The 13,479-nt window shown below is 43.6% G+C and overlaps 1 protein-coding gene across 6 annotated transcripts in view; it reads left to right on the top strand.

Annotated features, from left to right (window-relative positions):
• The window catches only part of SIPA1L2 (signal induced proliferation associated 1 like 2), a 228,768-nt gene extending 219,081 nt beyond the window's left edge, over nucleotides 1-9,687 (top strand). For 5 of the 6 annotated variants that reach the window (XM_062210619.1, XM_062210616.1, XM_062210613.1 and 2 more), the window contains 4 exons: nucleotides 3,073-3,126; nucleotides 3,706-3,829; nucleotides 4,763-4,844; nucleotides 8,375-9,687. In XM_062210619.1, the coding sequence (XP_062066603.1) occupies nucleotides 3,073-3,126; nucleotides 3,706-3,829; nucleotides 4,763-4,844; nucleotides 8,375-8,521 (407 nt within the window). In that variant the 3' untranslated portion in view covers nucleotides 8,522-9,687. The remainder of the gene's footprint in view (nucleotides 1-3,072; nucleotides 3,127-3,705; nucleotides 3,830-4,762; nucleotides 4,845-8,374) is intronic. The other variant, XM_062210618.1, reaches the window with a different exon arrangement.
• The last annotated feature ends 3,792 nt before the right edge of the window (nucleotides 9,688-13,479 follow it).

The raw sequence follows: 13,479 nt of genomic DNA, 5'->3' as shown, positions 1-13,479 counted from the left end.
GTGAAATGTTCCACAGGAGCTGTTTTCCAGAAGTCTGTACTTTTATTACATTCAATGTATACTAATATCTTAGGATAATGAGAAAAAAATTTCATAATTAGAACTTTTTCAGTTCTGAACTTTCAGCTTAAAATAGTTATAGTTACTGATATTTGACCACTGTGTGTGTATATAAGCATAAACAACATGTTACATACCCAGTAACTCCTAGTACTAACATAATTAGAAAAAAATAGAAAAGAAAAATGACTGGTACATAGATGAAACAATGAAAAGTGAAAGCAGCCTAAATTATCTCAAAAGTCCATTTAAATTGTGTCAGGCCAACACAGCAGTTCTGTCCTGAGGAAAGAATGCTTTCCAGGCTTTCCCCTTTTTACTTCTGAGGAAGATTCTAGGCCACTATCTTCCTCTGCTCATCAGTGGGCTGCCTGAGGACTGAAGTATTTTTTTATTGAAAGTAAAGTGTAACCTTGTTTTTTCTTTCCTGGTAGTCAGTGAAGTCAGCTTCCTTGCAAGCCAATAAACACAGGTGTCAGAAGCCCTACCTTTCACTTCCTATGTGTAGCCACGGCGTCTCAGCTTGTTGTGACTCTATGGTTCTGCCAGACGTGTTGGAACAGCTTTGTTTGTGGACGTAGGTTTAGTTTACTCTAGCCTCATACTTGTCTATCCTATATGGCAAGTACCTGGTGTCCGCACTGTTGCCCTACTGTTCACCTTTGGCAGCCATCAGTAGTTGATCTGACTGCTCTGCCTCTGAGCCAGACGTGGCCTAAGTTTTGGTGCCACAGGCAGCCTGGATGGATTCTTGGGAGTTATTTGCAGTTTTGCCATCTTAACTAGCTGCAGAGTGATACAGACCAGCCTGCTACCTGTTCTTCATCTTGTTTAGTGATAAGTAAGCTAAAGTAAGAAGCTGACCTTGAAATAATTATTTAAAGGGGTGGATTGTTTTACATATAAGCTACACTCAGTGCCGTGTCTCATTCCCAGGGATCTGCTTGCATAGGAAAGGGTGGGAAGGAACAGACTATACAGGCTGCGCTTGAGTAAGATGGCTGTGTGCTCACTGTGCTCCCAGAGTTCCTGCTCTGGTGCCTGTCTTTTTGTATGGTTTTGTTCGTGCCGTTGGGTTCAGTGTCAGTAATCACGTGCTGACCTGATGTGTGTCATCATAGAGATGTGTTGTGGAAGCAGGAAGCTCCCATGGAAGCTCAGCTAAGATTCGCTGTTTTATAATGTAGTTCAGTGGCTGTACTTAGCCAGGGTACCATTCTGTTTGCATTTCAGCTTCCCAAGCTTTTCAGATCCAAAGTGAAATCCTCTTTGTGAAATTATATTGCTGGCAAGACTGTTTTTGGCTTCTTGCCTCGTGACCAGTGGGACCTTGTTCCTCCCCAAGAAATGTCTGAGTGACTGCCAAGAGCAAGTTCTGTTTCTGTCAAATATGTGTATATTTTGTCAATTAAGACAAAAATAGATGAAGCAAACTAAGGCATTTTCATCCAGGTATTTGGACCTGACTACCAGTCCCAAATATGTTAAGAAAGATAGAAATTCTTTATCCATTTTCTTTGATGTTCCCTTTTGTAAGTAGTTAAATTCACTGCAGGATAGAAATAATCCTCTGTTGATTTTTTAAGTGTGATATGCTCCCGTGTGAGGCCCCCTAGAGCTGTTCACTCCTCATCAGTATTCCCCTCATTTCCCACCAATGCCATGAACATCAGATCCTCTGTAGAAGTGGATAATGTGCAAATCATGCTGTTAATCTTAAAGATTATTTTATCATAAGCAAAAACCCTACTGTTTCGTACCAAATGGATAATGTGACTGTCCCTTGGGAATGGATGGTAATAGACCGTGTATCACATTGTAGAAGATTTGAGGTGTGCAGTTTTGCCAAAAGCTTGGTTGAAGGATATCTGTGTGCCTGGGACAGGTGTTAGGAAAGGGGGCACATGGCTGAAGAACGCCCTGAGCAGTCAGTTGCTGGGTGAGCTCCGCCTGACTCCAGGAGGGCCTAGCTTCTGTCGGAATGCTGACAACGCCCTCGGCACTCTGCCCACAGCCCCGGCCTGCCTTCGTGAGCGCCTGGCAGCTTCAGCATCGCCATCCTTTTTAATTAACTGGAAGTGCCTGACCCTCCATAAACCAAACAAGCAGGTAGCCTCATTAGGAGGCTCCACAAGCAGCCAGAGGGAGACAGAGTGGGATAAATTAAGAACAGAGCACGCCTGACATGGACCCAAGTGCAATTTCTGTGCCATTAATCAAACTGTATGAGAAAGACTGTGGCAGCAGGAACACTCCTGCTGTATCCCTTAGATCGCAACTACAGATTTGCGTGTATGCTCAGAAACCAGGAAATATTGGTGGGGAGAGGAGTAGATCACTGAATGGATTCCTGGTACTCTCTTCCGTATGGTTCAAAAATGAGACTTTTTTTGCACACCATTCAGCATTTCTGGACCAGTACTCTGGGCTAGTGTTCAGCCCTGAGAGCTGGGCCAATCTGGTGCCCATCCTGAGGACTATACTGTTCCCTTTCCTGTCTAGCTGTCAACAATGGAACACTAAGTTCCTAGTGTCAAAAATAAAAATGGCCTTGTGCTTGGATAAGGCACTGATTTTCCTCTAAGGATTTCTAGGCAGATTACGTAGCTAATCTCTCTCACCACCACCATTTTTTTTTTTTTTTTACATTCATGGAGTGAGCCATGTAAGTAAAAACCAAAATTGTATATGCTTATGGTAGGATCTATATGTGTGTATGTGTGTATATGTGGCATACCACACTATGCTTTCAAGAAGGATAGTTAAAACACGAAATGTGTACTCTCCCCACATTGTTTGGCATTGCATAATGTTGACTCCAGAGGGCTTCTCCTGATTCCTCTCTCTCTCTCTCTCTCTCTCTCTCTCTCTCTCTCTCTCTCTCTCACACACACACACACACACACACAAAACCTCACATGATCCCATTACTTGAGCCTTTTGTGGGCCCCAGAAGTTCTCAGGTACACAGAGATGTTCCTGTTCATAGGAAAATTCTAAATCTTATTTCAGGTCTTGACTCAGATGAAGAACTTGGGCTGCTCTGTCACCACACATCTTATCTAGGTGATGGTTTGGAGCTGATCAGTGGCTCTTGATATTCTGTAACCTCTTCTCTACATGTCATGTGTCTGCACGTCTGCATGGTGATTTCCGCTCCGCTCTGAGGGTTGGGGGTGCACAGGGGAACATGTGTCCTGGCTATTCTATCTGGAGAATGTTCTCTGGGTCTGGGGAGAACTCAAGGAGAGGGCCATCTCCTTGGTTCTGCGAATCAGCTAAGTCATCATCCAACTCTGTTATCTCATGCGCAGCCAACAGCTTTGGCATTTTGGGGATGTGGAAAGAAGAAAGCAAATTGGCTATAGCAAATCCAGTATCCACTAGTTGTCCACGTGGCTCTGATGTGCATATGCCGGCCAGCCCAGAAGGACAGCCAGCCTTCATGCTTTCTCATTGTCAGCAGCTTGCCTGTTTTTTGTTTTTTGTTTTTTTTTTTTTCTTTCTTTCTTTTGTTTTAAAAAAGGGCAATATCTTATTTGGAGGGTGGAAACTATTTTATTAATCCAGTAAATTCATTTCCACAGGAAACTTTGGCTTGTGGCTATTACTAATCCTATGTCTGTGTGTTTCTCCCCTCCCCAGACCAGAGGGTGGCATCCTTCTGCACAATGACAGATATGCAACATGGGCAGGAACTGGAAGGGGACCAGGAGCTACCCTTGTGTGTAGATCCAGACAGTGGCAAGGAGTTCATGGACACAACTGGGTATGTGAGTCCCTGGAAACCCCCATCCCTCTCGCTGTCCCAGTGATTAACCAGGAAGACAGGAGCCAGTCTTCCACCATGCTTTGCCCTAGTCCTGAAGAATCCAGAGAAGGGATGAACTAGAACTCACTTGGCTTCCTGCCCTGCTGGGAACTTGGCTGCCTGATTGCTCTGCTCTGCGGGCAGATCCTGACTGCCAAGACGTGAGACCCAGGACTCACCGCAGCCAGCCTCCCTGGCACAGAGAGGGCGGATGAGGCCTCGGGCTCAGCATCTGCTGCCTAATTACCGTGGTAGCACTAGGCAGGAACACCTCTCTGATCAGCCACGCGTGCTGACCTGCCAGAGGCACACTTCCTCCCAGAACCTGATCTTAACCGGGTCTCAAACCCTCCACTGAAGAGTGTCGGACACACAGCATCTCATTCCCCTGGGTTCATGACGTGTGCACTCCCCTCCAAATGCATAGTCTGTGCCCGACATGCTTTCCCAAGTCCAACTGCCATATGAACAAGTTACCATTCATTCACATGGGTGTTCACCTCAATGCTTAGCCACATAAGATTTTCATGGCAGGGAAAGGCTAATAAGAGAAACTGAACCTGTATTTAGTTCATAGGACTTCATTCTGGCCTACTCTATTCCAATTGGCAAAACTTATTTAAACAATATATCTTTTTGCCACCTTAGCAACCTATATATCTGTATAGATTCTGAATTTCTCTTTAAATACAGATAGTCCCGGAGTTTTCCACCAAAGCAGCAGCAGTATGGACACTTTCCCAATCTGACACAGTATTATTTATCTCCTTTCTGGGTTCTAAGCACAGGAAATAATTTTTTTGTGTGAAAACTTTCCCAGTAGAAATAACTTAGTGAAATGTTATGACTTCACCTCTCTTGAGTCATTCTAATTATATCCTTGTTTGCTAGGGAGCGTTCGCCATCAACACTGACTGGTAAAGTTAATCAGCTGGAATTAATTCTTCGCCAACTCCAGACTGACCTCCGGAAGGTAAAGTAATCCCACAAGAACACGGCCAGAACTCTTTCTCTGACACAGCCGCTCCTTTTTGAACTATCACAATAAATGAAGAGATCAGGAAAGACAACTGCCCTAAACAAGACCCAGTAATCAGTAGAAAGGGGACTCCTGTGGTCTGATTCAGTTTCTACCCTGCAGTTGGTTTATCTCATGTGGGGGGATGTGAGGATCTCAGTAGATGTGACGGAGCGAGGATGAGCCCTGTGGATGGCCAATCTCTGATGTCAGGTAGGCGCTCTGCAGGCCACCGTTTCTCGGTTCTGTGAGTCATCACTCGTACTCACTGTATGAGCTGAGCTAAGAGCAGTTAGTTGCTGCCAAAGAGCTCCAGGAGCACCGCCCTCCTGCTGGTCAGCAAGTTCCTACTCTCTCGGAAGCGTCCTGCACGCCAGCCCGCGTGGTCAGTCCTGAGAACTTCAGTCCTTCACTCTACAAATGCTCGCTGAGCTCTTGCTGCACCATCAACACTGTCAGGTGCCTTTTGCTGTTCACGGAAGTGGGGTGCAGTGCAGTGGCTGGAGAGTGTGGCAGGAAGGCCTTTGTGGTGGTGGTTTGGTTCGGCTTTTGAGGAAGGGCGGGATTGTAGTGGGAATGAATGCTGAGAGAAGAGATCCAGTTGAGAAGGAAGTGATGAGGGTCAAGAGTGAGTAAGGTCCTGCTGTAGTGCACAAGGAGGGAGCTGCCTCGGAGGGGAGACAACTCGAAGCGCAGAGTGTGTATTCATGTCTGTGTGTTCGTAATGCGTGTGCTTGTGTGCACATACTCGCATGCGTTCGTTCACTCATACCTAGTCCAAACAGATAAGCTGGCCCACTTCTCCTTGTTTCTCTATTTCCCAATCACGAGCTGAGAGTGTGTGGTTGGAAGGAGTGCAGCGTGAGCATCCCTAATCTAAAAGTCTAAAATCCAAAGCACTTCAAATCTAAGATCCCATATACTTCAAAATCCAGTACTTTATGGCATTGACATGACACCACAAATGCAAAATTGCACACCTGACCTCATGTGATTCACAAAGCACAAGCACGATAAAAATATTGTATAAAAATTATCTTCAGGCTCTGTGTATAAGGTGTGTATGAAACATAAATGAATTTCTTGCTTGGATTTGTTCTGTCCCTAAGATGTCTCATTTTGCATATGCAGATACTACAAAATCCAAAACATTTATAGTCAAAGAATTACACAGGTAAGGACACTCGATCAATATAAAAAAATTGAACATAGAGAAGGTACAGAGTAGACAATGAATTGACCAGGTATATTTGATATATTTGCCAAGCAAAACTAAAGGCACATTTAAATTTGTAGCATAAATTAAAAATGTGTTGGCAAAGTTAGGTGATTTTCTGCAGCCTGGGGGAAGAAGGTTTCCAGTATAGGAAACTTTGAGTGCTAGGATCAGCCAAGTCCCAGGCAAGCTGACTTTCTGGTCACCTTATCTCCAGCTATGGGTATAGAAGAGTTGTAGAGTTGGTTTTAACCAGTACTAGAGTTTAGACAGGAAGTTATGGCAGGGGGAGAGAAAGTCACGGATATGGGGTACGTATAAGATGTGAATAAACTGTGGGACCCAGAGTCTAAGCTGGTTGAGGAAAGATAATGTCAGTGTGGGACAAGGGGAGGGCCATTGGTATGAGTGAAGAGGAAAGTTGTGGCTTAGGTCGTTGATGGGGGAGAAGACACTGAAGAAAAATAAGTTATTTATTTATTATTGATTGATTGATTTGAAAGAGTGACAGAAAGATCTTCCATCTGCTAATTCACTCCCAAAAGAAAAAGCAAGGATTGGGCCAGGCTGAAGCCAGGAGCCAGGAACTCCATCCAGATCTCCCATATGGGTGTCAGGGGCCCAATTACTTGGGCCATCTTCTGTTCCCTTTCCAGGCACATGAGCAGGAAACTGTGTCACAAGCAGAACAGTGGAGATGAAAACTGGTGCTCCAATATGAGATGCCAGCTTAAGCCACTGTGCCACAGTGCTGGCCCCTGAAGAAATTATTTTTAAAAGACAGGAGATGGTGGTTAGGAAGAAGCAGCTTAGAACCATTTTAGGAGAGGATAAAGTCAGCAGCAATCCCAAGGTGGTTGTGGGTGTGGGAGGGCTGGGTTTTAAGATCATTGAGAGAAAGTAGTAGAGACACTGATTGGCAGAGTGTTGGAAGGAACATCTACATCAGCAAAGATTGTGGGAGTTGGGGTAGAGGAGAGAACAGTGACTCTAGAATCTCCCGTGAATGATGGGGGAATGGTAGCGAATTCTCTGAGGAGAGTTGACATGAATAGTCACCCAATGGCATGCCTTCCAAAAGGAGCTGGCACTTTAGGAAGGAGCAGTGATCTGCAGTGAGCAGAGGTAGGGGAGCAGTTTGCCCGCCCAGCCTCTGTAGTGAGCGGCTAGGGACGACGTCCTCACACAACAGCGAGGCTTCATTAAAGCTTGGAGATGAAGGGAATTTCAGAGACGGGGCTGGGAGGGCAGGTGGTCATCATGACAGAATCCGAGTTCCCTGGGCCTAAGGAAAGGTCTGAGGAGTGTGAACAGGTGGACAGCTGAGCTACAGTAGGAAGATTCTGGCATGCTGGGAACAAGAGGTCCTGGTAGGGAGAATGATTGTGGAGAGCAAGCACCTCGTGTAGACTGTGGTTGGTCCCTACAGGGAAGTTAGTAACTGGCTAAATGAGGCCTCTTCTTGGGACAGGGGCTGTGAGGCCAGTGCTGAGGCATATGGTATCGGGCAGGGCCTGGAAAGAAATATAGGAAAACTTAAGGGCAGGGCCCAACATGCAAGAATGGATGTCTCCTGAAGAGGGGCCATGTCACCAGCTGACGCCATTCAACGTCCCACATAACATGGCGGGCAGTGGCCAGTGTGGATTCAGCTGTCAAGTCAGATGCCATTTAAAAAAATACTGATGGATATAATCTGACCATGACTCTCTCTCTATTTGGGACAAGGCATCTCTTGTGGCATTAGGGAACTGAAACTCGTGTTAAGTATTTTTCATTCGTGTGTGCTGGAAACTCCAGGTGTCATTCTTCTGAAAATGCTGATCATTTTTATCTATTTTTCTATAGCAAACTGTGGAAAGATTGTAGAACAGGAAAGCTTGTATTATAAACATACTGTGGTGATACCAGTTGTGTACAGTAAGTTCCCTTGGGAATCTCTGTGCATTTGTTAACCTCTGTACTCTAGTTTCTCTTTTTGGGATGGTGGATAAAAGAAACTGGCTAATAAGCTTCCTATGTAACAGCCGTCTTGACCCGCCTTTGGAGCAAAACGGAACAAAAGGAGATGATATATGGAGTGGATCACTCCTGTCCTTTGTTGTAGGCAGAAATCAGGGGCAGGCGAGTCACTTCGCTAAAGAAAGCACACTCCCTCTCCCATCAAAGAGTAAATGAGAACAGTGAAAGTAAGGGATTCCTGGGCACCAGCTTAGGAGTGAATGTACCAGCCAGTATCCATGACTTGATTTGTTTCTGCTCCTCCCAGGAAAAACAGGACAAGGCAGTTCTGCAAGCAGAAGTGCAGCACCTGCGACAAGACAACATGAGGCTGCAGGAGGAGTCCCAGACTGCCACGGCTCAGCTGCGGAAATTCACAGAATGGTTTTTCAACACCATTGACAAGAAATCTTAACCAGTGTGCACTGCATCGAGGGACCATCGGGGAACACCTTTTGTCCCTTCCAAGTTGCAAATGTGTGTTTATTTCAGTATGCTTTTAACCAACTGTAGATGTTCTTGCTCTCCCATTCTCTGTAGCACCATTCACCCCAGCAGGATAGGGAGCCGCGTCTCTTTCTCGGTAGCCACAGCAGAGAGCAGTACTGATGTGCAAGTGAATGTAACTCCCGGTGTGAAGATGAATGTACATTCTGGTGGCAGTGGAGACCTTTTTCTTTCAGACTCGACTAAATGGTGCTCTGGCTTGGGCTTACCTCAAGAAGAAAGAGAGTTGCGTTGGATTTCCTATATATCAGGTGACCTGGTAGAGATGTTAAAGCAATTTACCATAGTTTGGGCTTTAGTATTGTAAAATATACATGAAAACAAATAATCAGACATATACTTTAATGTTAAAGGTGCTCTATTTTTTTGGATGTACAGTAGTTTTATTTCCACAGCCACATTATCATAGCAATAAGAAAGGAGGCATAGTAAATAGTTGGAGAAGCTTTGTCAGAGGAAATAAAAAAGCACTGATGTGGTTAACACTAGTTCGAATGCAGTTACTTTAGAGACTTATTTATTTGCAGGAAAAAATGGTGCCTGAATATTAACAGTGTTCTGATTTTTTAAAAGAAAAAGATACATATGCCTTGTCAATGGCTCACCGAGTTGTCAGTAGTCACTTCAACTCTTAGTTCACTTTTGTATAGTTGCTCTGCAGAAAAAAAAAAAAAAGAAGAAGAGTAAAACTGCTGACTCATCACAACTCCCCTGTATGCTGTGAGCCAGCAAAATCACTTGTACAATGCCAGATTTGTTTATCTTTGTACAGAAGCTTTGATGAAGTGTCTTGTATTTAACACCCTTATTTAAGCTTATTTAACCTTAAATTGTTAATTTTATAAAATTTGGTTGTACCTGCACTATGATGAGGGAGGGTGGTAGTGGCAAGCTCAGAAAAGGCTGAGTCTGCCTGAGGCCGAGAAGCAGGGTGGGGAGATTCTAACAACTGGATGCTGCTAGTAACAAGTCGTTTGTATTGCTTTACCATTTTTAACTGTTATATTTGAGATGAACATACATTTTGCTTTTTTAATAAATGTTGAAAAGAAGTCCAAATAGGTAATGATGTTGTCAGGTGAATGTAGATTTTTTTTAAATGATCTAATATGTGAACAGTCCAGCTGACTGTGAATTTATTGTGGGTCACTTAGGATCTTGATCTGTATTAAATACTGTTTAGCTGCCTTCTTAGAGAATCCCAAACTGACTCAAAGAGTAACTAGTATTTATTAGTAGCTGTTGTGTGCAAGACGCTATTCTCTGAGCTTTTTGTCTGTCGTATTTAATCCAAACTCTATCCCTACTAGATAAGCAGTGGGATCCCCATTTTACAACCAAGGAGATTGTGATTCAAGTTTAGTAATTTACTCAAGGTTGCTGGTTTTTTTTTTTTAATTAGATTCTCATTCAACAATGAATTTGTTGTTGCTCTTAAGGAAATAACACACAATAAAATAGTAGAGATTTGCAAAATATTCAGGATGGAAGACAAGAACCTAGACCCAAGTGGGAAGGGAAACCTATAAAGTGTATAGCTCTCCCTCCTCAGAGAACAGAAACAACATCAGCAATTTGAAGGAAGCAAATTTAGAATTTCCTTCAAAAGAATTTTTTAGATGAGCTCACGAGACATGTACTAAATGACGCCCTACTATTCCTCTAACAACTGCAGCAGTAGGCTTCATAGGCTGTTTCTTTTGGCAACCCACTGTGGGAGATACGTGTACCACCGGCATGCATCCAGGGAGTAAAGTTTTCAGGGAATCAGAACGTTATGGCTCAACTAGATAGCATCCTCCCTCCTTTTCTTTCTTCTGTCTCTGTATCCCAAGCACTATGCAAGCAGCTGAAATAGGGAATAACAGAGATCAAGGCCTATCTTGATCTCTGGATCAAGGACATGCTATCATTTCAGATTCTGAAAGTCAGAAATTGAAAGAGTACCTGGAGGGCAGCCATTTGGTCTAGTAGTTGAGATGCACGTTGGGATACCCACATTCCATATGGGAGTCCCTGGGTTCAGGTTCTGGCTCTGCTCCAACTTCAGCTTGCAGTTAATGTAAGGCAACAGGTGATGACTCAAGTAGTTGGTCATGTAGAAGATCTAGCCATGAGAAGATCTAGATTGAATTCCAGACTTCTGACTTTGGCCTGGCTCAGCCCCATCCATTGAAATCATTTTTGGGGGTGAACCAATCAATGGGGGAGCAGGCTGTCTTCTTTCACTCTCTTCTCTTTCTCCCCACCTCTCAAGTAAAGATTAAAATATTAATTAAAATAGTACCTGGAAATAATTATTGATAACATTGAATTATCCAAATAGTTCCTGAATGCCAGGTACTGTCCTGAGTCTTTTGTTGTCTATGTATTAGCCCTATGAGGTAGATACTGTAATCCTATCTCTTTATCACAGAGGGATTGTGATGTAGATAGGGTGGTCCATGGATGAGTGAGTGGTCCAGGTAGAAGCGATATGAGCTTCCAACCCTTCTAGGCTCAGTGTGTTCAAGGAATCTACCAGAAGCCAGGGTGTACTGAGAATAAATAGTGAGTTTGGAGGTCTGCAAAACCCACATTATTATGGACCTGTAGGCCTTGGTAGAGTTTGGATGTTGTCTATGTTCAAAGGAAGCTATTAGAGCAGGAAAACAGCCCAGTATGGTCTGTATTGTAAATGGGTTCTTCCAACTTCTGAAAGAGAATGGGTCATAGGGCCCTCAGACATTTTCTCTGTAAGACATCTAGTAAATATTTTGAAGTTTAGGAGTCACACAGTGTTGCTTATTTTGAAATTTCTATTTACCGGCCTTTAAAAATGGTAACAGCCATTTTTAATGTGCAAGTCCACCCATCAGCATAGCTTACTTACCAACCCCAAGTACAATACAAAGAGGAAGACAAGTCTCTGTGAGTGATGTGCTGACTCGGCTGATAATGAGACATTGAGATGGAGAGAAGTCAACAGGCCACACATGGATTTGGAGGTGGAATGCACAGAACTGCTGGTGGGTAGGAGAGAGGAGGGGAAGGTTTGATCCAGGGATAAACTCTAAATTTCAAAGGAATTGATGAACTGTGTGTTCTTCAGATAGTTTCCATAAATATTTCTTAACTGTAGTAAAAGATTAACAACAGTTACGTTCCTGGCAGGGACCTGAAGTGCAGCCTCATTGATCAGGGCTGGATGCATTGTTGTATAGACAGAAAGGAGGACTTTGTTTAGAGAACATAAAGGAACCTAATAAAAACCTAGCTGATGGAAAGCCACCCCGCCTTCTTAAAGCATGCCCGTGGTCAGATCCAGAAGGTATTTTTGAAAAAAACAGTCATTGGTCTGTACCAGCAAAAGAACAAATAATCTCTCAAGTCTGTCTGCAAAGGGCCAAGCCTAAACACATGGCCAAAGTGATTTCAAACGGGTGTTTCCTTTCAACAATCAAGGCCTTGAAAAATCCCCTACATGCTCCCATAATAGATGTAGTTCTGAGAGCATTGGCAGCTGGGTGAAAATGTACTACCTTTTAAACACACTGACTTACTGGAATGCTGTGCTACATACAAACTAAATATTGGAGTGTAACCCCTAAAAATAATCATTTTTATTTTAGAATAATTAAGCAGGTGCTTTTTTTTCTAATCATATGGAGTGAACTATTATGTAGTAAGGTCATTCTAATATGTGACAATTAAAAGTTAATTAGCATATTAGTGGCTTTTATCTTTCCATTCTCTGCGGCAGGGAGAAGGCTTATCATTAAAGTATGTCACAGTTGAGAGGGATAACAGCCCAGGCCTGCCTTTGCTGCTCACAATTATCTTCTAAAATGCCAAGAGTCTTGTCCTTCTAGCCCATTGCAATCCCGAATTAAATAACATGTCATTAACCAGGAGTTCTCAGTATACTCATGAAGCCGTAACCTATACCTTCTTGCCCACAAAGCCAAAGATCAAAGAGATAGCTATAAAAACAGTATTAACAAAAACCTATAACTATGATCAATAGCGGACTACTTGAGTAGGAAAATTACTTGCTCCTTATGTAAAATATTGGTCCAGGAAACCTGAAACTGTGGTTTAGAGGGAGAATGAACATCACCTTGAGACTGATTGATGAATCTCTAGTTTTGGAGAAGCTGTGGGTAATACATCTTGGAGAGTGAACCAGAAGGGAGATGCATGTCCCTAGAAAGAAGCCACATTGGTGGCTGAGCAGCTGAGTTGGCCAGAACTGTCACCGTGCTGCCTTGTCAGCAAAGAAGCGTGTGCATCTTGCTAAGACCAAAACTCACTACTTTTAGTGCCTGCCTGTGAAGATCACCAGATAATCTGAGGTCCTCTGAAGTCGGGCCTGTGTTCTTCTTAATTTCCAAGTTGGGGGATTGGGGCAGAGAAGGGTGATAAGAACTGGTACAGACACTTGGCACCTTCAAATTATTGGTTAGTAAGAAACAGGTCATTTGAGGGCCTGAGGATTTTGTGCTTACAAATGGAAAACTGCTTTCCTGAAAGCAGGCACCTCGTCCGTGTCATACATCGATTGTATAAATTTAATTCCCAACTCCAGCTTCTATCTCCAGCTTCCTGCCAGTGCAAACCGAGGGAGGCAGGAGTAATGGCTCAAGTAACTGGGTCCTTAGCATCCATGTGGGAGACCTAGATTGCATTTCTGGCTCCCAGATTCAACCCTGGCCCAGTCCTAGCCAGTATGGTCATTTGGGGAGTGAGCCAACAGATAGGAACGCTCAAGTTCATTGCCTCTGCCTCTCACACTAAATAATAAAACTACACTTCCCTGAGTCTATTGTAATCAGTTCAGGCATGCTACTCACAGAGGGAAAAGTAGAGTTGGATGAATTTGATTCA

The sequence above is a fragment of the Lepus europaeus genome, chromosome 14 (genome assembly GCF_033115175.1).
Source record: "Lepus europaeus isolate LE1 chromosome 14, mLepTim1.pri, whole genome shotgun sequence".
NCBI classification, from domain to species: domain Eukaryota; kingdom Metazoa; phylum Chordata; class Mammalia; order Lagomorpha; family Leporidae; genus Lepus; species Lepus europaeus.
This window is presented reverse-complemented; position numbering and strand designations above follow the sequence as displayed.